This window comes from Puma concolor, chromosome C1 (assembly GCF_028749965.1).
Source record: "Puma concolor isolate L17-30 chromosome C1, mPumCon1.1.hap2, whole genome shotgun sequence".
NCBI lineage: Eukaryota > Metazoa > Chordata > Mammalia > Carnivora > Felidae > Puma > Puma concolor.
In genome coordinates this window covers 162555524-162582281 of record NC_141674.1, presented here as the reverse complement: position 1 = coordinate 162582281, position 26758 = coordinate 162555524, and the positions used below count along the sequence as shown (strand labels likewise).

At 40.6% G+C, this 26758-nt stretch overlaps 1 protein-coding gene across 11 annotated transcripts in view; it reads right to left on the bottom strand.

The window, feature by feature from the left end:
- RAPGEF4 (Rap guanine nucleotide exchange factor 4) overlaps nucleotides 1-26758 on the bottom strand; it is a 290032-nt gene that overhangs the window by 41982 nt on the left and 221292 nt on the right. For all 11 annotated transcript variants that reach the window (XM_086718909.1, XM_086718910.1, XM_086718911.1 and 8 more), the window contains 7 exons: nucleotides 26081-26165; nucleotides 24037-24097; nucleotides 21980-22056; nucleotides 21396-21542; nucleotides 19239-19354; nucleotides 13229-13317; nucleotides 8740-8818 (listed from right to left, as the gene is read on the bottom strand). In XM_086718909.1, coding sequence (XP_086575035.1) covers nucleotides 8740-8818; nucleotides 13229-13317; nucleotides 19239-19354; nucleotides 21396-21542; nucleotides 21980-22056; nucleotides 24037-24097; nucleotides 26081-26165 — 654 coding nt within the window. The remainder of the gene's footprint in view (nucleotides 1-8739; nucleotides 8819-13228; nucleotides 13318-19238; nucleotides 19355-21395; nucleotides 21543-21979; nucleotides 22057-24036; nucleotides 24098-26080; nucleotides 26166-26758) is intronic.

The window sequence follows — 26758 nt, the reverse complement described above, 5'->3', positions numbered from 1 at the left end:
TGCTTAAAAAAAATAAAAAAATAAAAAAATAAAAAGCAGTGGCTCATTGCTATTAACCAAACATTTGTGAGGATTCAAATCCTAACTTGAGGTTTCTCTTCTTATGGTAATAAGATTTTTCACCATCTGGGAGCATTAAATCAGAATCCTTAGCAGCAGGATCTGGAAACATAAAAAGTCCCAAATGTTTGTTGATTGACTGGTTACCTTAATTCAATCACACTGTTTGGGGTGTTATATATAACCCAGTTTTCTAGAACAAACAAACAAACAAACAAATCACAGCTCCTTAAAAACCCTTTATCTACATTATCTGAAATTCCATTTTGTCAAGATGTCAAATACAGATGATAGATACATCCTAAATAAGTTCGTATTCGATATCACCAGATGGACTAAGTCCACTAAGTACCAAACGTCAGACGCATCTTTGAAACAGAAGCTTTTAGATACTGGGTATTTAATCCATAGGAGCACAGACTTTCAGAATGACTAAACCTTTGTCGAATTGGACCAGCCCCTTTGGCACCACAAACGTGGCTGAGGAAAATTGGATCTGTTCTCAGGGAGGATTAGAGCCGAGAATCTGAAGAGGTGAAGGCCACAGTGTAGGCTACGGTCTTTCTACCCTGCCAACAGCAGCCTTAATATTCCATTGAGTCATTTTCCTCATGCCGGCTCTGCCGTTCAAACACTGTAATTATTTCATATATTTTTACCTAGTTATTATCTTACTCACCACAGGCACCTGTAATTTTTCTGTATTTTTTTTTACTGCTCATTTACTTATTCTTAATTCAGCTAATAATGGTTCCACGTATTAAAATTATCAAGGGGAAAGTAAGTGAAAACCACCTAGGACGTAGAGGCAGCAGATTCATTACAGCCTACAACAGGGAATAAAATATTATGTATACTTTTTGCAGTAAGTACATGCTAATTATGCAGCTATTTATAAAACACTTATCAACATTCAAACTGATACTCTTCAATGTTGTTGTTTTTTAAGCCCTGCTTTGCATACAAGATCTCTGCTTGCAGCTGAAAACAAACTTTGGGGGTCATCTGCCCACTGACTAGACAAAGCTTAAGTATATTCTTTACGTTATGCTATATTCCTTTCATAATGGCACCGTAATTTATTTCTGTGGGGCAATATTTATGTGGGGCTTTAAGGTTTATAATGTACTTTCACACACAGAGCCTCACTTGATCTTTACAACAACCTGATGAGCTGGGCAGGACAGGTATAATTACCCTTTCATATAGACGGGGTTCAGAAAGGTTAAGGATAATTGCTGAGTAATATAGTTTGTAAGACGCAGGCATTAAACACAGAGTCTTCTGACTTCAGAGCTTTTGCTTTTCCCACTGTGTTATGGGGCCTCTTTACTACCTGCTTGCCTTTGTGGAGCACCTCAATATCCTGAGCGCTGAATCTATCCCTTCTTTCACGCGGCACGTGTGTGGAATGCAAGTTCTGGAATTAGACAGCCTGGGTTCACAGGCCAGCTTCCCTACTTACAAACCATGAGACCCTTGGTCGGTTAATTGACCACTTAGGGCCTCAGTCTCTTCATCAGTAAACATCATAGGACTGCTGTTAAGGATGAGATGAGACAATACTGGTAAACCATGTAGAATAGTATCTGAGACATATTAAGTGCTCAGCAAGAGTTAGCCACATCATTATTATTGATCCACCTCTGGAAATAATGTTGCATCTTTTGGATGGGTGATTCTTTTGGGGATTTTTCACAGGACCCAGCATTTCTGGGTTTAACTCTGTGATGCTATTCCCATCACACAGCTGCTCCTGTGTTTGTGTCAGCCTATGAACTTGGGCTTGTAGGACTGCTTTCTGTGCTGTCATTTTCTTTAAGTGCCTCCCATTTTCTTGCTCAGAATTTTATTTTCTCACTGATTTTCAGAACTCTCTGCATTTTTGGAAGCCTCTAGTTCTTGGCTATTCTTTTTAGTCTTAGCTCAGGGGCTAGTATTCAGAGTAGAGAACTAGGATGTAGGGTAACACCCCACTGCTGGGTCAAATACTGTCCTAACACTGACTAGCTATGTAGCTTGGGGGAAAATTACATGTCTGCTCAGGCTCACTTCCTTAGTGTAAAAAGGGTACCCATCCCATGGTGTTGATATGAGGCTAGGAAAATGCATATATAGTACTTTGTAGAATATCTGATAATACGGTCCTTTTCTCAGAAAGAGGGCACCATGATCACATCATATTATCATCAAACCAAATCTACTTTATTGAAAATAAAAGTCTCAAGTTGCATACCTACAGAAGTAAATTGCTCTCGTAGCAACATATGGATTAAACACCCACATAACCAATTGGGGGACTACAATGGTAAAACTTGGCTTCAACAAAATTTAAGCTCACAACTTCCCTTAGACATCTAAATAATATTCCTAAAAACTTGGCTTAATCTAGATAATAAACACCCAACACTGTTTTGTAAATAGTCAACAAAAACCCCCCAAATTTGGGGGCATCTGGGTGGCTCAGTCAGTTGGCTGAGTTGGCTCAGTCTGAGTTGGCTCAGTCCAACCTCGGTTCAGGTTATGATCTCACGGTTCATGAGTTTGAGCCCCAAATTGGGGTCTGTGCTGACAGTTCAAAGCCTGGAGCCTGCCTCAGAATCTGTGTCTTCCTCTCTCTCTGCCCTTCTCCCACTCATGCTCTGTTTCTGTCTCAAAAATAAATAAACATTAAAAAAATAAGAAAAGCAATTTTTGATAAAAGTTCCTCCTAGGGAATACAAGTGAACTTATAAAGAGAACATCCTAGGACAGTTTTACAGAGAAATAAATGATGGAGGCCCTTCCTTTCAGTAAAGGAAGGTGTTGTGTTTGCTTTGTCTCTGTGTAAGAGATACACAGAGGTATATGAAGGTAGTTTTAGCTGAAACTTAGCGGCAAATCTGCATTCTATTTTTTCTCTTTAACTCAAGAAATGAAATGAATTATTTCCATGCCCAAAGCACAGAATTTGTGTTGAATACTAAGCCAAAAGAAATTAGGATACTAAGAAAAAAAATTTGACCAAAATTATTGCTGTATTTACATTCTTATAAATTTAAATATAAGCCATTGATCACTTAAGATTCTTTCAGCTGTAGTAACAATCTGTTCTGAATGACAAGGACCTGTATTTGCTGACATAACAAAGAATCTTCAGTAGGTTAGCTCCAGGATTGGTACCAGTGCAAAGGTGCCATCGCAGACCCATTTTCTTCCTGAGTCTCCATGCATGTCAGCTTTGTCATAGGACTCTTCCCCCTCGTCATTGTACGAAGGCAAGGTGGTCACTGGTAATTGGAGCTATAGGCTTCCTGCTCTCTTTCTTAAATATTGAGAAAACTTTTTCCTGAGAAGCCTCAGGAAGCCTCTCTTTGACTCTCATTGGCTCAGTCTACTTTGGACATGCAATCAGAGAGCCAATCACGGCCAAAGCCAGTCAACCCACTGAGACGACCCTGATGGCAACTACAATGTCTAGTGCAACTAGAATTATATTAGTGGCACATAGAGTTTCTCCAAATATTTGCCAGTATATGTGGAATTCTGGCTCACTTGACTCCCTGTGCCTTGATTTCTCCTACATGTAAAAGGAAGTAAGTATCATACCAGTCCTTTTGAAGCCTCACAAGTGGGGGCTGGGTTTTGGAAAGATAAAGTAAGTGATGTAAAAATGCTCCAAATCAGGGGGCGCCTGGGTGACTCAATCGGTTAAGTGTCCAACTTCGGCTCAGGTCATGATCTCATGGTTTGTGAGTTTGAGCCCCGTGTCGGGGTCTGTGCTGACAGCTCAGAGCCTGGAGTCTGCTTCGGATTCTGTGTCTCCCTCTCTCTCTGCCCCTCCTGTACTTGTGCTCTGTCTCTCTCTGTCTCTCTAAAATAAGTAAACATTAAAAAAAAATAAAAAATTTTAAAAAATGCTCCGAATCAAGGATGTAGTTATTCAAATTCAAAATAATATTAACTTAGTTGTGATCACTTACTGAACTGAAGGCCTGCATGCATTTGTGCAAATAAAAATATGATAGTTTAATCATAAAACACAAAATTAAGACAATAGGGGAACAGTGCAGTAATAAATATCAAAAGCATTAAAATATTACATATTCCTTGCCTTTGCCTTTTAAAGTAAGTGATTGTATAAGTGGGCAAAGATTTAGCTGTGAGGATGTTGATTCATCCTTTTGTGTTTGTTATAGGCAAAAATGTGGAAAAAAATCTAAATATACAATAGGAGGAAGCTAATAAATTATGATATATCTATCATTTAATATTGTGAATCAATAAAAATGATATCATGTTTTTCTCATGTATCTGTGTCACTCTGTTGCCCAGCACTATATGACATATTGTGTTTAATAAGTATCTATGAAATTAACTGAAAAAAGGTATAGTTTCATATATATATATATGTATACACATATATATACGTATATATATACATACATATATATGTATGTATATATATACGTATATATATGTGTATATATATGAGAAAGAACATATTACAAAAAAGCATATACAACATGATCTCACTTATATAAGACATCTATATTTAGAAAATAGTGTGGAAAAGTAGTTGATGGCAGAGAAAGATATTCATAAAATATTTTCTAGTGACAAAGCAGACAAAATTACTTACACTCAGATCCTATTGTTATATTCAAAAATATATATCTACATGTAAAGAAAAAAGACTGGAAGGATACATACCAAAATATTAACAATAGGAATACCTGATAGGGTTATAGGTGGCTTGACTTTTCTTTTGAAAGACCAGTGGAAAATTGAACTGAATTTTAAGTGCAAATTTTAAAAAGATTAAAGAAACTAAAGATGAAAAGTACAGAAACTGAACAAATATAATTTTAAAAACTCATTAGAAAGCACTTGTATTCATCCGGTGAAATCGTGTTCCAAGCATAGCTAATGAATAGAGATTTTCTCTCATTAGCACATAAAAGGCCTGAAATATTAATGTTAAACAGAGTTCTACCATCTTCCTTTGTGCTAAAAGCAAAATTGGAGGTGACACACAATGTGGATTAAGGACAGAAATAGGTGTCAGTGGCTCAGGGCTCAAATCTTTTCTGTACTAGTAATTACTTTTTTCTGAGCAAATCATAATTTTTCATTATCCTAGTTTATTGATTTGGAAAAAGCGCAGTGAAAATACTGACTTCTTCACAGGGCTGCTAGGCACAGTCACAGATATTAAGTACTTTGAAAACACTGAGCCAAAGCAACTCACTTGAATGTGAGTGCTTTAATGGAACGGGGTTAAGGATTTCGCTATCCCTTATCTCATGTCAACAATATGGGCGTTAACCCACTTGCTCAGTTTTACATTATTTCTCCTGTCACTTGTGCGCAAGGCAGTAAGCAGTTTATGTGTATTTGTTGTTTTCTCTGTTTTGCCACCTATTTCTCCACTCTCTCTGTTATTCTTTACAGGCCATCTCTGGGGAACTGCGTATAAAGTGCTTTGCCTTCCTTTGACCAATATGTCAGCAGTGACCCAAGCTAGGCCAACTAGACCCTCCTTCCTTGGGATGTGGGAATGAGGTGAGGGCCTAGGATGCTTGCAGCAGATTTGCCCCAATAGCAGGGTCTTTACTTGTTGCCTCTGAGGCCCCTTTTGAAAACTGGTGCTCCTCAAGGTTTCCTTCTATTTTCTGAGTTACCCCATATTCCTCTGATGAATTCCTATATTCCTTAAGATAGTCACCATTGGGGGATGCCTGGGTGGGTTGGTTGGTTAAGGGTCTGCTTCACCTCAGGTCATGATCTTGCAGTTTGTGGGTCCAAGCTCTGTATTGGGCTCTGTGCTGACAGCTTGGAGCCTGGAGCCTACTCTGGATCCTGGTTCTCCCTCTCTCTCTGCTCCTCCCCTGCTCACACTCTCTCTGTCTCTCAAAAATAAACATTAAAAAAAAAAAAAAAAAGATAGTCACCATTGGTTTATGTTACTAATGACCAAAAAATATAGGTTATATAAGAAGTCCCCGGAGGAAAAGGGCACTAAAAATCGAGTCCTCAGCATAATATAGAAACACTTGCATGATCTTCAGGGAGTAAGCCTTTTCTGTTTGCTTGCCTGCAGCAGGGTGAGCCCCTGGTGTCCCCAGGATGCCCTCCCTAGGTGTTACAGAACAGCAATTCTTGTTTGAGGCTCTCGTTCCCAAGATCTAAGGACGAGACTTATGCTGTCCAACACGGTAGCCATAAGCCACATATAGCTATTTAAATTTAAATGAATGAAAATTAGGTAAAATTATAAATTCAGTTCCTCAGTAATAGTCGCTAATTTCAAGGCTAGTGGATACTGGTCTAGCCCAGAAATAGGAAACTTCTGCAAAAAGTTCTATTGAATGCTTGATTTATTTGGCTTCACCAAATTATATCTACGTTGCTTTGAGCCACCTGAAACAGATAAACATGTATCATGCAATACATTGCCAAGAAATGTTGTTAAACTCCTTAGGATAGACTTTTTTAAAAAGTTTATTTACTTATTTTGAGATAGAGAGAGAGAGTGCATGCATATCTGTGCATGAGCAGGGGAGGGGCAGAGAGAGAGGGAGAGAGAATCTCAAGGAGGCTCCATGCTGTCAGTGCAGAGCCCAATGGGGGCTCCATCCTACGAACCGTGAGATCATAACCTGAGTGGAAATCAAGAGTTGGATGCTTAACTGACTGAGCCACCCAGGTGCCCCTGAAGGATAAACTCTTAAATAAATAATCTGTGAAGAAAAACAGTGACATGCTTCAGGTTTGAAATCCTAAGGCCTCGATGAATCATGGCTCTGCCACTTGCCTTGGGCATGTCACTCTACTGTTTTTGAGTCCTGGAATTCTCATTTGTAAAATAAAGCTAATATTAACCCAACCGACTCCTATAAGGACAAAGTAGTATAATATGGATCAATGCTATTAGCCTGGCAGAGTTGATTCAAAATAGAACAATGAAGAGAATCTAAGTTCTCACAGGACCAAGAGTGAAAGAGGTGATCTGAGGGCACTAGGTAGTTTAGATGACACCCAGCCATCCTGGATTCCCTCCATCTACAGAGAAAAGAATCAGGATTGTATATCATAGGCCTCCCCTGATTCTACTGTTCACTTCTGTGACTTCCTCTCCTCCACCCAGTACCCTTTTCCACACACCTCCCTACCTGGACATAGTACGGACTTTCACTCTGGGAGCTTCTGTTTTAAAAACAGACCAGTGCTATGAATGTTCTCAGTCAACTCTAAAGGGGAACAAGCTAAAAAATGAAGAAATAAGAATTTGCAAAAAAAAAAAAAAAAAAAAAAATAGAAGCCTGGTGTTTGGGGTTTTGAGTTGTAAAGATAATATGACATGGCCCATATACTGTCTCGCTCTTCTTTGCATTTTGTTTGCCTTAATCTTATCAACATGCTAACTCCTGGGAAAAAATAAGTCTGAATTCAATGGTGGTTTTTATTTTTTCTTCCAAAAAGTCTCAAAGGTGTCATAACAATTATTATGTATGTTGTTAAAAGAGCACAGACAGATCCTGAATGTGTTAACTTGAGAAAAACCAAATATAAGCCAGAAAGAATATATAATGTATGTAAGTCTCATTAAGCTGTCATTACTTGGAAAGATAGTTTCCAGGCAAATAAACACCCAAATCTCACTCTTGCAGCTTCTTCTGAATAACACATTCAACTCAAATCTCCCATCCTCACACATTCTGTTGACTTCAAAGAGAATTATGAGTGAACAAGGAAATGAGAATCAGGTAGGGCAATTATAATTCTGAAAAAGAAAAACATGTAACATTGATTGGATTGCTCGGAAAAAAGAAAGCCATTCCTCCTTCAATATATTTAACTACTCAATAAGCCAAAGTGTTTTGGGGTCTAAATTTTTGTTCCTTTGAAAAGAAAGTAGAGTTGGAAAATATACTGTCACATGACCCCCAAAGTTGAGGGTATAACTGCATAGCATTCACCATTTTTATTTAAGTTCGACTTAATTTTCTGAATGCTGTCTCTGTGCCAGAAACCGTGTACCAAATGGTCAATTCAGCAGACTATTAAAAAGCTGCCCCCAAACAAACTCAGTACTCAAGCTGCGTAGGGGAACTGCCATTAGAATGCCAAGGTTTGTGTGACTTAAGGCAATGTGGTAGTAATAATACAGTGAAGGAATACATTTTGTATCTACAGGAGAGCATGGACTAGGACAGATGTGAAGGAAAAGCTACCCCATGATGATAACCTGTATTTATGTGCAAAAGGATTAATACTGGCGCTTAGAGGAAGAACACAGGCAGGCCCCGGGCCATGCTGCCAGGTACCCTGCAGAGGTACAAAGTCTGCCTCCAAGGTTAGGGAACTGTCCCTACTAATACTCTCTAATAACACTCTTCTCCATAACTTTATTTAGGTTACCTCCCAGGTATGTATCACCTTCCTGAGGTAACTCGGCTCACATTCCCCTACACAGGTAATGGGGAGGAAATCCTGAAACACGGCACAACAAAACCATGCTAGAGAGGGCTGGAGCCTACGGTGGGGGAAAACTGTGGGCATTTCAGAGTTTGACAAAGGTGGACAGCATGACCCTGCCTGGGTCATGACTTACCTTCAGAGAATGAAATGAGATAATGACCATATACATGTGCAGTGTCTTCAAGGGAACAGAGGTTTTTCACAACAAAAGGATATTGGGCCACCAGGGCTGGGCAAAGCTGGGTATTTGGCATGAAAACACAGTGCATCATAACAAAGTCATTTAAAATGGAATCTGCAGGGGGAAAAAAAGGAAAGCAGAAAAAGAAATTAGGTTTTTGCAGAAATCCTTAGGAAAGCAAGAGTGTCTGTTTATCTGTTCTTGGTCAATGCCAATGGTTCTTATACATTGGCTTGGGGGATTGTGGTTTTACTGTACGTAGAGATGCTGCATATAAAAGATAATAATGTTGGGGCACCTGGGTGGCTCAGTTGGTTAAGCGTCCGACTTTGTCTCAGTCATGATCTCACAGTCTGTGAGTTTGAGTCCCCGCGTCGGGCACTGTGCTGACAGCTCGGAGCCTGGAGTCTGCTTCAGATTCTGTGTCTCCCTCTCTCTCTGCCCCTCCCCCACTTGTGCTCTGTCTCTCTCTATCAAAAATAAATAAACATTAAAAAAATTATTTAAAAAAAATAATAATGTTGACAGGCTTGAGGTCAAAACTCCATTTCTTAGGAGAGTGAACAAAAAGTATAGTATTTTTTAAAAGAGACTGCCTTTACAAACAGCACTGGTCACCTTAGCCACAATGTATATATAAAAAAATACATGTAATTAAAGAGCCACCCATGGGCATCCATGCATGCAGGATTAAGACACGGTCATTTCTTTGTCTACGTGACACCATACTTCTTTTGTCAACATCCGTTTTCCTTTGTATCTTTATCACCCAGTTTCCAGAGGGAGCAATGAAAGATCGGAGGCAACGGATTTCTAGAAGGAGGTGATCAGAACAGAAAGTTGGTGGGAGAAACAAAAGAAGAAAAAAAAGGACAAGATAAATGCTCTGAGCAGTAACTGAAGCAAAATGAAAGCTCTCTAGTACAGTTAGATGGTGGCTGTCCTATATTTGAAGCTATTTTGTCAGTAGGTAAGCAGGGGGATGGGTAGGGAAATAGGTAAGTCCCAAAGAGAAGCTTCATTTTGAATTCAGGGCTGGTTCCTCATTGCAAAGACAGCAGCATCCAGTCAGCGTTGTTGGGAGAGCAGGGGAAGGCAGGTGTTTAGAAGTACACTTGCTGAAACTTGCTATCTGAGATGCTATGTGGATTCTGATTAAGAAATGAACTATACTGGCTGGGGTTGGTGAGACTCTTCATATAGAAAATGGTAAGAGATGTGAAAATTTTAACTGAATACATTAGATTTCCAATGTCTATGTTTTAAATTAAATAATATTTTAACAAAAGAGATATAATTGATAGGTAACGCTGTGTAAGTTTAAGGTATATGACGTGTTGATTTGATACATTTACATATGACAACAGGATCACCACTGTAGCGTCAGCTGACACCTCTATCAGGTCACATAATGCCATTATACTCATTTACATATAAGTGATGAGTGTAATCCTCCGCAGTTGTCAGTTGGCATTGCCAGCTATTTCAGTCCTATTATTCAGTCCCAGAGAGGAAGCAGAGCAGACACCAGACTAGCTGCATGGAACTTCTCCCCTTAAGTACAAAAGGAGTCTGGCTTGTCTAAGTTTCACATCTAGGCTCGCCTTTAGACATTTTAGATATTCTCTGAGGACAGGGGAGTAATGCTTGTTTATAAGGCTCTCAGAAGGACTAGGCTGCACAGGAGTTTAAATTTTGCTAAAGCAGAGATTTGAGTTGGGGACTCCAAGGTTGGTGAGCTGGTCACCTAGCAAGGTAACAACCCAGCACCCATATTTTACTGTGGCTTTCTTGTTCTCTACTCATAGGCATGAACTCTTGAGGACTGATTTAAAAAAATCATTTCCTGCTAGAAAATAATTTCTCAAGTCACTCAATGACTAATGCTGGTCACAGAAATAAAAAGTTTAGGAAACTAATAGGTCTTAGGTAGAAAATAGATGTTTCGGTAAATTAAGAGAATGTACTGTCAGACCCAGGAGTGTTTATTTCTATGGTGAAAACCAGTTTTTCTGTCAACTCTGACATTTCTCACTGTATTATAAACCCATAAATGCCAAGGTCTTTCCCTCTACTGCATCTGTGTTTCAAGGGCCTACTAGCGTTACTTTTAGGATGACTATGGCACATTCATATTTTTGATTATGAGAAAGATACTGATTTATTCTTTATCTCCAAGCCATGAACATTACACTTGTGAGAAAGAATCCAAAAAGCCAGCAGAGAATGAAGTTTGATACTAAATTTTGATGTTAACCTAGTTCTAACAACAAAAATGAAAGGGTCAGGAATCACATTCTACATGCCAGCCACAAAATGCACTGATTTCTAGGCTTCAATTTTTAGAAAGCAATACTCTAGTTCCCAACCCTCTTAGAGGTGACTTTAAAAGAAAGGATATATTTGTTCTTCATGGGTAGTAAAGATCTTACAGATCTTTCCTTAGATGCCATAGTCTCTAATGTACCAGAATCCTCCTTTTCAGTCAATATTTACTTTACAGAATATGCTGTTTCTTGTACCAGGTAATCACACATTCTGGGCAAATACTTAATCGGGGGTAGAGGGGGATCTGTTATATTTTTCCTGACCTCAGGTTCTAGAAAAGTGGTTTATTTGGGGTTAGGTATGCCCCCTAGAAGCAAGGATTCCCCATCTAATGGGTCCATTGAGGGTTTCCTTTCTCAAAAAAAAAAAAAAAAAAAAAAGGTTTTATCACACTCTTCTTGCTCAGACATCTTCGACCATTCCCCAATGCTTATCTTTGTATTTAAGACCCTGTAAGATCTTAGACCTTATTCTTAGACCTTGCCCTCTTCCTCCTACTTATATATATGATAGTCTGGCAGAACCAGACCGCTTGATGCTCCTTGCCCATTTCTAGGTCAGCACTAATGTCCTTCAGTATGGAAGGCTTTGTTCCCAGTCTCTAGTCACTAACCTCCAGCCTTCCTGCAGGGCCACTTCAAGGCTATATATTCTCCATGACACTTTGCCTCAGGTACCCTCAGCTAGTCCCCTCCTGAAGCACTGGCCACATTCTGCCTTATGTTCAAGTTATTTGCAGATTCCTTTATGTCCTCTAGCAGGTTATAAACTTCCTGAGGACAGGAGGGTGACTTTTTTCTTCACCTTGCCCAGTTCAAAGCATCCAGCTTTGTCTCTGCCCAACAAGATACTCAACAGATATTGAACCGAAAATGAGTGCCCTGGAGTCAGAGATCCTGGCTTTTATATCCACTACTCCCCAATTAATTTGCTACACGAGAAAGCAAATCTCAGATAATCTATTTATAAAATTAGAAGCTGGAATGAAGAGATAAAATAAGAAGTAAATCAGTGGCAAAATACTTTTAGGAGATATATAATAATAATGATGACTTTACCTTGAGTATATTGCAGAAGTGATGGAACTGGGCTTTGAATTATTACTAAATATTTGAGATAAATCTTTGAGTTTCTTTTAGTGATAAATGTTCTTCTTTGGGCTTAATACGCTTAAAATATTAACCTATTATTCTGAGACAGGCCAGTAAGACAGGATTTTTTTTTTTTAAACTTGAATATGCGTTGTTCCAAAGTCATGTACAAGATGGTAACCAAAATGGAGAATGATATCATAACTCTGAACACTCAGGTTCAGTGGTGAGATTCATCTCATTCATCCTCGAATCTCTGTGTCTTAGTCAACAGGATTGTTTCACTGTAAGGTGGTATTATGAGTTGAATTTTGTCCCCCCAAAAAGGCAGGTTGAAGTCCTAACCCTCAATACCTAAGAACGTGACCTTATCTGGAAATAGGGTCTTTGCAGATGTAGTTAAGAAGAGGTCATTAGTGTGGGCCCTAATTCAATACGCATCTACAAAACAAGGAATGCCAAGGATCGCTGGCAAACCACCAGAAGCTAGGAGAGTGGCATGGAACAGACTCTCTCACAGCTCTCAGAAGGAGCCAATGTGCTGTCACCTTGATCTTGGACTTGTAGTCTCCAGCACTGTCAGACAATAAATTTCTATTGTTTAAGCCATCTAGTTTGTGGTACTTTGTTATGACAGCCCTGGGAGACTAACAGGTGCTGGTGTTTAGTTACACCCTGGGGCAGCCCAGGGTCCAAGCCTAAGAATCTACAACCACAGACAGAATCATTTAACTCTCAGCTGGAACAAGGTTGTGCCTTTTAGGTAGACAGCTTCAAATTCCTTATGGAAATAGATAGGATTTGAGTTATTAACTAATGGATGTCTATGAAAGTCTATTCTTAATATGTGTAAGACTGAGCCATCTACAAAAGACAGACAGAATTTGAGCAGGCAGAGGAGGGTCTGAAAGATTGGTCCCTGACTCAGCCACGCAGGAATGCTCTTCTAATGTTAATACACATAACTCCCCTCTAAAACTGTTTGGATACACATACTGCGAATGAATTCAGGATTTTTGCTGTTGTTGTTATCTTTTTTGTTTGTTTGTTTTTACAGTGCTCTGCATGGATTTAATGGACACACAAAACTGTTCTCGGTGTTTACCTGTTGCTTCATTTAAAGCTGGCTCAAGGCGTATTGTTTCTAGAAAATGCTCTAAAATTTTTTCAGGTGTTCCTGACATCACAGTATACCTGGATAAGAAAAAAAAACATCATCAGTTTTTCAAAAGTGGGCAAATCATTAATGAATGACTTTTCACATATCTAAGTTTTTTGTGTGTTTTCTGTTTTGTTTTCGTTTACTTATTCCTTGTTTGAGTCCCAGAGAACCATTATGACTTAACTTATGGTCCACATTCTCCTTATGGTAAGAGAGACCATGTACCTTGCCAAAGCCACACAGGAAGACAATGAAAAAGCCCTTCACAAATTGAAGTAGTTACTAAAACGTAATTCTTTTTTCCCTACATGGAACTGAAGTAAACTTGGAGAGCGGCTCTAGCAGGCTGGGAACTGAGAAGCCTCAGCCTTGCTCCAAGGGGAATGGAAAGGAACATGTAAATCACAGGGCAGTTCGGGTCAGGCAGGGGGAGCTGGCGAGGGCAAGTGACAGTAAACTAGGTTACCCATATATGGGTTATTTGTAGCACAATCTCGGTCCCACATTGGATTCCCCTGCCTATTTCTGGAATGCTCTGTCTTTCCCAACTGTACACTGGTGTGTGCTTTGGAAACACAGCTAAGAATAAAACAAGAGAAAGGAACACAAAACCCCAAACGCCACTGAGCAAACAAACTCCAGTAGCATCTGGATAGGAAATAAATCAACACTAGAAAATCCATAGATTTATTTCAACGTAAAATGTATATTATTTGGGGGTAGGGTGTGTTAGTCATTATTTCAGAAGATCCATCCGTGGGTTTCATCAACCAACAGGACAGGATTTATTTTTTAACCTGAATGTGGGCTATTTCAAAGTCATATCGAAGATGGTAACAAAGCAGTGAATGAAACCACAGGCAAAATACATTAAGGTGATCTGGGCACTCCTATCCTAAAACTCAGACTTTGCTTTTCTGCTCGGAATTTCACATAAAGCAAACTGATGGGAAGAAAAACAACAATGAAAAACAAATGTTCAGAAAGCAGTGGTATGATTCGGCTCCAGGAGGACTCAGATTTCTTTGTCTCCTCACCAACACTCTTTCCTTGCCTGTTTGAGACCTTGGAGGAAGTGTGCTTAGATTCCAAGAACATCTCTAATGTATTAATCCTCAAGGTCTTAACCTCCTGCCTGAGGGAGTAAAGAAGAAGCAATCCAACATATAGCCCCATGCATGTGAGAACAGAGACTGACTGAAACAACTCTGGTATTGAATGAGTAGAAAATGCAGTCTACCCGGATGGTAAGGTGACCATTAGTTAAGACTATTCTATGTGTGCATGCTAGTGTGTGTGTGCACTCAGGACCAAAAAGAAGCTGAAGAGTTAAATCTTTGAGGAAACCTGACTTTGGAGCCTAGAGGAAGAAAGGGGGAATAGGAAAAAAAAGATCTATTTTAACCTCACAAGTATCACCCCTTTCTCAAAATAAATAAGGCAAAAGACAAGGGTTTTACCTCTCGTAGGCAATGGCTATTTGAGGAAAGGAGAGGGTGTATCGATAATGGCCTTGAACACTTAAATGGAGAAAACCGCTGAGTTCATTCAGTAATTCCTGAAAATACCTGATCCTTGGATAGTACTCTCTAGGCAAGCTGGAAGATGGGTGGCATTGACCACATTAATAAGGAATCGGGCTGGAGAGGGCATCAGCATCTGTTGAGTATTTCCTACACCCCAAACAGCTAGGTGGGCACTGAACCATGTCGTCATTGCTTATTCCTGTTAGTTAAATATTATCTTCATTCTGCAGATGGAGAATCTGCTGGGCAAGGGGAGGCAGCAGGCCTATGGTCACAGAGTTAGTAAGTGCCAGATCTCTGCTGTGAGCCTGGTCTGGCTTCGGAGCACAAGCGTGTGTCTTGTGGCCCGGCTCTGTCTGTGCCCCAAGACGCTTGGGGCAGAGGGTATGTCTAGGTACCTGGAGCTCATTCTGAAAAGGAACTTGTTTGTGTCTGAAAACAAGTTTTATTTAAATAAGATGATAAATACATTACACAGAACACCAGTGACTTGTATTTGGCATGGCACTGGGCAGTCGTCGCTAGCAGGCTGTAAGCTTTCTGGCTGGTTACATGATGGGTATTTCAGTTTGAAATGTGTTCTCTCCTCAGAAGTTTAACTCTGCCAGGTTGGCTTAACATTCTGGTGTTCTTGGTTCGGACATCCCTTAGCTAGAGTATTTATGTCTGGCCACAAAGAATGAAGACCGAGGGGCAAACCAGATTTCCTATCACCTCCTTAGAGAGAAGTGACATGTCTGCCCACCTCGTCAGTCTCAGACACCAGATCTTGCTTTTGCTACCAAGGGCTCCCTCTAGTGGTACAGCTGCTGTGGCTGTCTTAGCCCATCCTCTCCCTCAGCTCCACAGAGGGCAGTGCAGGTGTTGATATTCTTAGGTCACGGAACTCTGAAGAGAAAGAGCCAGGGAGCTTCTGGCCAGATGTAGCCATCTGTGAATTTGTAGCCCTGGGCTTGGCTGAAACACCATATTATTGCTTTGTTTCAGGCTGGACACTGCCAGACACCCTCTGCTTGACCTCTGTTTAACTGAGGGACTTGAATCCCAGACAGCACGGCTTTTTTCAGTTTATTTCATGAAGGAGCTATTCTAGTCCAAGTTAAAAAGAAGCCCAAATTGATTACATTATCCAAGCTGTGGGCTTTTAAGCCTGTGACAGAAAAATCTGTTCCTAATGCCAAGTCTGGAAATGAGGACACTTCTATCTGCACCTAGAACAACAACGACAAAGGATGGAGGGGAGGAGAACCTAAAAGAGACTATCTTTCTGCAAACAGAATGGACCTGAGCAATTGGGTGGTTGACAGTCTAAGGAAAAAGCAACACAGTAACTAAAGCAGGAGCAGTCCCTTTAAATTCTCTCTTTCCTATTAAAATCACATAACCACACAGCAGAAGATAACCAAAATGGTAAATGTTTGAGAGCCTGAGATAGTTTATTCAGCATGAGAAACACTGTCTTGATATTGATGTTTTAATATCACACTCAGAGTTGAGTGGCTTGGGCAGTCAGGCAGCTTTGAAAATTTAAAATGTATACATGAAAAACTGTTCTGGATTTCTCAGGGGAAAAGTTAATCAGAAAAATAACATTACGGGGCACTGGTTGGCTCAGTTGGTTGAGCGTCCAACTTTGGCTCAGGTCATGATCTCACAGTTTGTGAGTTCAATCCCTGCATCAGGCTCACTGCTGTCAGTGCAGAGCCCGTTTTGGAGCCTCTGTCTCCCTCTCTCTCTCAAAAATAAATAAACACTTAAAAAAAAAGAAAAGAAAAATAACATTACTATTGGCACCAATGTGATGACCCTCTTTGAGTTCAAAAGGGATGATTTCTGAAAAGATGGAGGCCCTATATGTTCCTGAATTTTAAGTCTACCCACAGACATTGTTGTTGGCATATTGTCAAAGTTATCCAGAACATCAGGCCAAAATTCACTTACACGGTGCCGTGCCCCCTTTAACTCTGGTCTGGCATGAGAAAGCCCGACATGGAAAGAGACCCCTCGAGAGAATGACTTTTTCCTCTTCAGGGAGCTGATCTTGCCCAGCGCATTATTTTGTGCTGACGGATATTTCTTAAAGGGTGCACTGTGAACATGCACACGTTTTTGAATTATATAAGAAATCTGGATCGGTCTACAGAACACAGAAAAGGAGATGTAACGGAAATCAGATCCAGGCCTAAAATAAACTGAATACATGGGCTTCTCCTCTTCTGTTCCCTTTAGTTTGATTTCATAAGAAAATCTATATTTGGAAGGCGCTCTGAATGGACTATGTTGTAACAAGCAAACGCTTTTGATCATTCCCCCATGGTATGAAGAGGTGAAAGAAGCGGGGCCTCCGGGGGACTTCTTGGTCAAATGTTTCAAGGTTAAGGAGAATTTTCAAGGCTTACTTTTTCAGGTGGCAAAATTTTCCTGAGACATCTGAGGCATTATTAAAGAATGCAGATCTACACTGTAAAATGCTCCAGATATATTTAAGCACACTAAAGGAAATCAGTGGGGAGGGACCTAACCTTCGCATTAAAAATATCTTCATTCTCGTCTTCCATGGGCTGAACGGATAACTGTTGAAAACATTCATGAGAGAACGTTTTCAAGAATGGGTAGCAGCGGAAAAAAAAAAAAAAACATGAAGAATTCTGGATGGCAGTTTACAGATTTGGAAGTGAAAGAACAGTTTTTTATATGGTCTGTTTTATGTCAGCCCTTTTGAAATATATTGGTTTGCAGTGTTTACATGATAGTGTTGAGGATACAGTATTTACATACTGTATATTGCCATAGTAAGCTTCATGGCTGAAGGAAGAAAAGCATTGAAGTTGTCAGCTGGAATTGCTGCCAGCTTTACCATTACAAGCTTTCTAATCCTGGGCAAGTAGCTGGCTTCTCTGAGCCTGCTTTTTCCATCGGTAAAAAGGAGTGTGTAGTCAGGATTACATGAAACACGCAAAATATATTATGGCTACTCAATAATATTCTATTTCTTCCCACCTTCTTTGAAAATACGTTGATTCATCCAGATGAAAATGTCTGAGCTTTGGGCTTTGAGTCCAAACAATAAAAATTCATCAGTTACCGTGAGTGGCCTGATTAAAGGGAACACCCCATTTGTGTTGCAAACAAAGGAAAATTACTTGGGATGCATTCTTTTTCAACATATTATTTGGTGACACTTCTTTGGCTACAGGAGTGGTGTTTTTGTTATTCTAAGATTGAAAATTAATCTTTATTTTAAAAACAAGATTCTGCAATCTTTCACAATTTCTTAAAGCTACATTTCCTTGTTCTCCTGTCTTACTATTCAAGTGTTGGTACATTTGATGGAAAAAAGTCTCATGTAAGAAGTTGCAACAAAAGGGACGCCTGGGTGGCTTAGGTGGTTAAGTGTCTGACTTCAGCTCAGGTCATAATCTCGAAGTTCATGGGTTCAAGCTCCACGTCAGGCTCTGTGCTGACAGCTCAGAGCCTGGAGTCTGCTTCGGATTCTGTGTCTCTCTCTCTCTCTCTGCCCCTCCCTTATTCATGCTCCATCTCTGTCTCTCTCCAAAATGAATAAACATCAGAAAAAAAAAAAAACAACAAAAAAAAAGAAGTTGCAACAAAAGATGGAATGGGATATAGGCATACTAAAAAAGGCTCAAGTTAAATAGAGAACCAAAAGGCGCCTCGGTGGCTCAGTTAGTTAAGCATTTGACTCTTGATTGTGGCTCAGATCGTGATCTCACAGTCGTGAGATCGAGCCTCGTGTTGGGCTCTGGGCTCTGCGCTGGGCATGGAGGCTGCTTAAGATTCTCTTTCTCCCTCTCCTTCTCCCCCTCCCTGCTCTCTCACTCTCTCAAAGCAAACAAACAAAACAAAACACCCTGGGAGCCTAAGAAGTGTGAAGCGAACACCCTTTTGATATTAGCAGTATTGAGTACAGATGAGGCCAGATGGATGCTTCTAGACTGCAATCCACAGACAGTCTTATATTTTAAGTCTGGGTTCCTGCCAAAGATGCTCATTCTGATAACAAGATGAAAACACTTCTCAAGAAATCCTACATGTGAAATTCAAATACCAAAGGTTCTTATCACCTCGGGGCCTACCTATCCTCTGTGTGGCCTGGCACTCCTATTTCCATTGTTCTCGCCGCCTTCTGTTCCAAAGCTATCACGGTTGAACACTGTATGCAGAGAGTGTCCTTAGCGTAGGGGAAGAGTATCCTCTGAATTACTCCAGGCAGCACCAAGCTCAATGCAGTGCCAGAAATGGATACATTATACTCCACAAGATGTGTGATTAGTCAATAGAGAGAAAAAAAGTCACACACACTGCCGTCTTCCACAAAAAAGGAGAGCATGCTATTGTAGAAATGATGATACCATGTGAAAAGGTTAATCATAGTCTGGCAATTGCAGTGTTGGATGCAAACCTACTTTTGCTGAGGCTGTGAGTTTCCTTGATTAGAAGCCCTGTTCCCTGCTGGGACCTTCTCCAGCACCAAGACATCTTGGTCATGTTCTTTAAGTCTGACTGTATTCGCCTCAACGTCCTGCAAATACAAATTACACCACATACAGATGCTGCTGTTTTCTCAGACAATGAAAAAAATTTCAAATGCTTCAGAAACTCATTTGGTGCTTGTGATGCTAATTGTTGCATCTACAAATTAAGTCATTTTCAAAGTCAGGGCTGGAATGGTCAGAGACAGGACCAGATGAGGTTTGAGACATATGGTTTTAAAACTCTGCTTTTACCCCAGATTCAGAAAAACAACCGAGTAGAGAGGAGTGTGGTTGTACTGTGAGAAACCTTTCAGAGAGAGTGGCATAACGGGAAGAGAGGGGAGCAAGTACACTTATCCTTAGAAAAATATGTGGCTTTCTTCTGAGGGCGTGTCATTTTCATAGGCATGCACCTTTTCTCTCTCATCAAAAGATTCTGTTTGTTTTTTTAAAAAATCAGCTGGAGGGGCACCTGGGTGGTTCAGTTGGTTAAGCGTCTGACTTTGGCTCAGGTCCTCGTCTCACGGTTCATGAGTTTGAGCCCCACATTGGGCTCTGTGCTGACAGCTCAGAGCCTGGAGCCTGCTTCGGATTCTGTGTCTCCCTCTCTCTCTGCCCCTTCCCCACTCATGCTCTGTCTCTGTCTCTCTCAAAAATAAATAAACATTAAAAAAATCAGTTTGAAATATGTTAAAAACATTTTTCAGTTATTTTGAATAATTTTATAAACCGTATCAATGATAATGATCCTAACCTGATTCTTTCCAAGAATTTTTTTTGGCTAAGTGTAAACTCCTTGTGTGTAAACTTCAAAGAGTTACTAAAGTTTACCTCTAAATTTCAATGTCACTTGAACAATTAAATTAAAAATCTTGACAGACTTTTTTTCATCATTTGGTCCCCATTTTAAAAGAGATAACAAGTCAAATTCCGTGAGGCATTTTTTTTCTATATTATTCAATGGTATAATTTTAAATTTAACTTTTTTGCATTAAGGGAACACATTTCTAAGACAAACTTTGTTGTCAGAATCTTGTCCCCAAAGGCAAAGGCTTAAGGCCCTGTGAGAATAGGTGTTCATACATAAGGAACGGAGAATGACATTGTGAAGCATCATTAAGTAAGGCTGAACGTACCAGTAACTGCATTTAGAACTTCAGGGTAGGATAGAGAAAGATGCTAAGGCTGGGAGAGACAGAGAAGAGAGTGTGCTCAGTGTAGAAAAAGAGCAAAATGACCCTAGAGGAAACAGTCTCCCAGAGTGAACTCAAGCTGGGGCAGGCTGGACTGCAGGCCACCTGAGAGGTCAGGGCTGACGGGACACTGTCATCTTCCCTAGTAGTCCACAGTCTTTCTAGGGGTTGTGTGTGTGGGAAGACAAGGGACCATCTCTTCTCAACCTCACCCACTCTCACAAATACTTTATTGAACAAGCTTTGGGTAGGCCCATCTGCAGAGCCAACTTTAAGTGCAATTTCATGTCTCTGTCACCCCAGTTATTCTTCGCCTACCCGCTAAAGTCTGAAATTCCTTTAGTATGAATCAAATTGACATGGAGCACTTGGCAATGCTTGATTGGAGTAACCATGGGTGACGTTAATTCCCACTAAAATGTAATCACTCAATAAGTGAGGAGAGGATGTGATGATACAGGAAAGCTTCAGATTTGGGAAGACATTGGAGGTGGAGACTAAGAAAGTCTAGGATGGAGAAAGACCTGGGGAGTGAGGTAGGAAAGGACACAAAAGGGCAAGCCTAGAATTGCCAAAGAGAAATGGCTCAGACTTTGGCATTTGGCCAAGGCAGTCCCTAGATTTTTTTTTTTTTTTTAATTCTCATGGGCCAGTATGGGTGTGTACAATTATTTGGTGTGGCACACGTACCATGTTGGCAGCTTTACTGGAATATCACCCTTGGATCCCAGAACGCACACCAGCACACTGAACATACCAGGTTTAGAACCAAGGCTCTTTGTTCCTAGAGCATTCAGTAGTCACAGTACCGCTCAGTTAATACCACACTCTGATCTTTGCTGGTCTGGCAAAAGGAAAAATGGGATACTTCTCAGCCACACTGCCTTGGACTCACCCTCAGGATCCGGTTGAAATCCTCCTTGTCCACTCTTAAGAAATGGCAATTATCTTCTCGCAAGACGATAGAAGCAGCTCTTGGGGCATCGTTCACTAGTGCTAACTTGCCAAAGTCATCCCCCTCATGCAGGGTACAGACCACACCCTGGAGGGAGCAGAACATTCAGATGAACAGGATCCCTGAATCTGAGCAGACACCAACTCACCTCATGCCACAAGACCCCCTTTACCCAAAACACTGTATATATAAATGGACTGCGCCAGGGATGCCAAAGGAGAATTGCAGAATTAGATTATAATGTTTTATTTTTCTTTCATTTAGTAATATGGGCTATGGCCTAACTAAAATGTACACATTTAATGTATTTATTTTAAATTGATACATCTATAAGGAGATGAGCCCCAGAAAGTTCAATTCGAATGAGTATAATAATTTAGATAATCTGTGACTGGAGATGCTGTAATGTCTTTTCTACACCGAGTAACAATGTTGTTGCAGGTTTAATTGTAGCACTTCCATACTTAGAGCCACACTAGTAAATGGAGCATAATAAAGTTTCACAAAGAAAAAGATATATATACCTTGCCATAAATGACTACATTCACTGATCCTTTTAGAATAATGTACCAGGAGGTGCCTTCTTCCCCCTGGTTAAACACTAGACACAAAAAGATGAAAAGACTTATGACAAGAATAGAAGCACATCAATATAAATTACAGCTTATCAAATCATCATTTTTAAGTCCCCAGAATTATACATTTACTCCAGAAGGAAAAAAAAAGTCACTGGCAAATACTAACTTATTCAGGTGGAATGGTATTTCCTTTTCTATAGAACACGAAAGGAACACAGATACCACGCTACTTGCTAGGCTCTAAAAGGTATGGATTTACTATTGAGCCATGTGCCAGCAATCCATTTCTTAAAGCGATAAATACACTTTCCCCCACAGTCCATCAAAACTTATTACGCTATTGAAAATAGTTTTTAGGGGCGCCTGGGTGGCGCAGTCGGTTGAGCGTCCGACTTCAGCCAGGTCACGATCTCGCGGTCCGTGAGTTCGAGCCCCACGTCGGGCTCTGGGCTGATGGCTCAGAGCCTGGAGCCTGTTTCCGATTCTGTGTCTCCCTCTCTCTCTGCCCCTCCCCCGTTCATGCTCTGTCTCTCTCTGTCCCAAAAATAAATAAAAAACGTTGAAAAAAAATTAAAAAAAAAAAAAGAAAATAGCTTTTAAAAGTAATCTTCACACTAGTGTGTGAAGTTTAAAAACGTGCAAATCAGCATTACATACTGTTTATGGATACGTGTCTATATGTTACTAAAAAATGAGTTGTGATAACACTCACTGCACATAGGGTAGGAATTACCTTGGGGAGGGAAAGAAAACAATGAGATAAAGGAAGGAACAAGAGGGCTTCGTTTGTATCTATAATTTCATTCTTTAGAAAATATGAAAAGATAGTATCATGTCCGGGTTTGATGAAGATAAAAAAAGTTGCTGGTAATAATCTCTATTTTTTTTTGTTGGAAATACTTAAATATTTCTAATAAAATGAAAACAATCAGTAAGTCTGAATGAAAAAAAATAAATGAGAAGTTAAGTCATCAGTGATGATAAAAATTAAAAATCTTAAAGTGAACCATTAAAATGTAAAGAGAAAACATTCTTCCTAAAATTAATATCCATATGAGAAATACCACTATTGATGACTGGAAGTAAAACATTTTGAAATGTAATCTTTATGACACTTTTTGCTTTTACGATTCATGTTCCTGCTTCTTTGACTAACACAGTCTGAAGAAAGAACAAGATTTTCCAAAGAACCTCTCTTGAAAAGTTAACAGGTGTCCATTTAAAAAAGCGTCTTATGTTTCACTCAATTTAAAAAGTGTCAGTTTAAATGGAATGGACGTTTTTCTTTATTGCAGAACTTTGAGAACCTTAGTATGCTCAGGTGTCTTCTGACTCTCCAAGGGAGATTAGAGAAAGTGGCCTTGAGTAGACCAGGAGCCACGTTTACCAAGAAGGATTTTGTAGAACTTGAGGAAAAGGATGGCTTAAACGATTCTGTTCACATTTACTAATATCAAATTGGAACGTCTTGCTTCCAAATGCCCTCACAGAACTAAACAAGTTGGGTTCTGAAGAGATAAGAATATATTAGCCCTGCATTGGTATTTGGGGCAAAGAGTTTCTCTCAGGCTCAGAACTGGTAGAGCAAGTGAGAGAAGAAAAACCAAGCAGGGCGATTTGTCACTCTAACTAGGGATCTGGAGAGACAGACTTGTTCTCTGAAAATCAAATTGAAGTGAAGCTGCGTGAAAAGGTCCTTGTAGGGTCCTTCCTGAAGAGCAGTGACTTCACCGCACCCTCTTTAAATACTGCCTTGAGTCAGCAGGGAGCCAGTGGAGACTCAGGCTGCCAACTGCTACCAAGCTGGTACCAGAAAACCCTAGGGCAGCATAATAACAGGCACATGCTGGGAATAGTCGTGAGGCTCGAGAAACCGAACTGCCACATCATGTCCTTCCAGGTCTGACCTGGCCCCCCAAGAAGGAAAGCATTTGCAGTCAGGTTCCCATGGCATATGCTCTTGAGAAGCTCGCCAGGCACAACGTCCCATTACGTTCACTTACACACGGTTCCTCCTTTGGCATGAGACTCAAAAATGAGAACACCTGCTAACTCTCGTTTCACCTAGAAGAAAAAGAGAAAGAATTGGGAAAGGCCAGATTGGGGGGTGGGGTGGGACTTGTTCTCCTGAGCAGTGCTGAATGTACCCTTCTGTTCACACAGCCCTTTCCCACTTCGCTAGCTGCTAGTCTCGTCTAGAACCACTTTCACCAAATTTGCCACTAGATTCACTTATTTTTGGGAGAGCATAAGCAGGGGAGGGGCAGAGAGAAGGGGACAGAGGATCCAAAGCAGGCTCTGCACTGATAGGCTGACAGCTTGATGCGGGGCTCAAACTCATCAACCGTGAGATCATGACCTAAGCTGAAGTCGGACGCTCAACTGACTGAGCCACCCAGGTGCCCCTACCACTAGATTAGTAAGGCTCTGACAAAAGCTATCTTATAAGCTAATTCATTCAAAACAGTCTCCCCAGAAACCATTTAAAACGTGGCTTCACATGTATGAACTAGCTAATTTCTCTGCCAGTCTTCCATCTTGGGTGAGAATATCATCGGACCCTGCTGCTATGAGAGGCTCTTCCTTGCATCACACATACTACATCACCACACACACACTGGAAAATTCAAATGAAACTTCAATGTGCAGGCAGATTTATATTCCTACATAGCTAATTGTTTTAAAATCCTAAATTATGGTTGCAAATCTTGGCTCTAATTCCCTAAGAACAAAGTGACCTCAGAATTTCCCCCAGTGCCTGGGTACCTGGGGTGTGAGCTAGAGGAGGAGACTCCCCATAGTCCTTTCAATTCCACCACTCTGAGCAAGTCACAGCAGGGGCGTGCTGGGGACCTGGAGTGCAGGCAGGGAAAAGGAATCTCCCCTCACTTCTGTCTACAGCATGAGCTCATGATACCTACAAGGTGCAGGGGCACCCCAGCTGAGGCGCCCAGGCACTAGACCTATCCCCACCTCCCACGGACAGAGTGCGGATGACAAGGGCAGTGGTATGTGGGAAGGGTGGCTGGGCTAGACTACACCCCTGAATGCCCTATGTAGGTAGGTGAGCAAGCTTCTGGACCCACAGTAGTGCAGCAGGAGAAGGATGGGAAGGCAGCTCCATCTGAGTTGAAGGGGGAGGGTTTGGAGCCCTTCTGCTTGGAGCTGTGGCAAGTGCCTCATTGCTCTCGGCAGAGACCTGACCTCTGCCCCCAGAGAAAGGACCACAGACATTGCTACCATGCATGTGGTAGCATAATGCCAGCAAGTAAGCTGGGAGTGATAGGCAAATTAGGTATGTAGATATTGCCGAGGGGCCTCAGAATATGATCTGTGAATATTGAAACAACTTCTATTTACTATTATTATTGAATTATTAACATATAGGAGACTTGTGCTACCTGGAAAACACATTCCTATATTTCTTCTATAGGAGGATGTATTTCTGTCCCTATTCAGAGCCAAATTTCTGTCCACTGCCTTCCTAAATAACTTCATCACATAAAAGTTCAGAGTCAGACATAGCCATTGGGCCATTTTTCACTAATGGGCCCTGCTACTGTGTCCTAACATATCTGAGGCAATGTTTCCTTGAACCTTCTGCTTCCTTCTCCATAGGGCAGCAAACCTGGGCAAAGCCGGCCCTGTGGGCCAAGACAGGCCATCTTGATTTTTCTCCTTCCTCTATATTTCATGGAAGGGTCTCAGAGTTCCCCTTAAGGTCTGGATCTCTTGTCAAAGTGTACAGATTCCAAGATTCAGGTTTTGAAGAATGAAGTACATTTTCCAGTCTTACTCACTCACTCATACTGCTTCAGGGTTTAGGGCACATGAACAACTACTAACAACATGGTAGCACTTGATCCCATTTGGGGACTATTCTTGAGTGTAACTTCCTTTATGTCTCATGAGAGAGAGTAGGCATGATTTATGATGAATTCAGGCATTCCTTCACCACCACCCCCATGCCAAAATACACTCCTTCATTGCTAACAGTGCATTCAACACCTCCCCCTCCCGAGCATGCTCAACAAGGAGACGACCTACTGTTGTAGAAAGATGGGATAAGGCCTTAATGTGAATGAGCTCTTCATAGATAATCTCTAGGTCATCCACGGTCCTCTGGCCAGGTCTACAAAGAAAAAAGTAAGAAGAAAACAAAGAAAAAAAGTCATCACAAAAGCTTGAGATATAGAAATGGATTCAGTAATGTGTTTAGGGATTTCCTAGGAGAAATCTCTATGAAAAGACTTTGACAGAAGAAAAGATCCTGCCATTAGAACCCCTAAAGGGATTTTTGAATTGAATGTGTTCCTTGATGGAAGAATGTGCATAGTCCTCTTCCCTTCCAATCTGAGGGAGGAACATCTCCACTCACATTGTAGTTGGCTAACTTATCTCTCACTCTGTAGATGATTGCTCTAAAAAATTGCTTGTCATTACCATCAGAATCAGTAACTGCAAAACTTGTCTTTTAACGCAACTAGGAACAATTGATTTCATTAGCTGGATGACTGATCCAAATTCCTTGGGATCCTGTGTGATGTCTTAGCCTAACAGAATAATGCTGCTGTTACTACTATTGTTTCGGATGATGTAATATGTTTCTAGACAGGACTCAAATAGAGGATTAATGTAGACTCAACATTTTCTTACTTATCCCTGAAAAAGTGAGGGCATGAGATGAGCAGAAAGCAAACAGCAGTGTCTAGGATTAGTACTAAA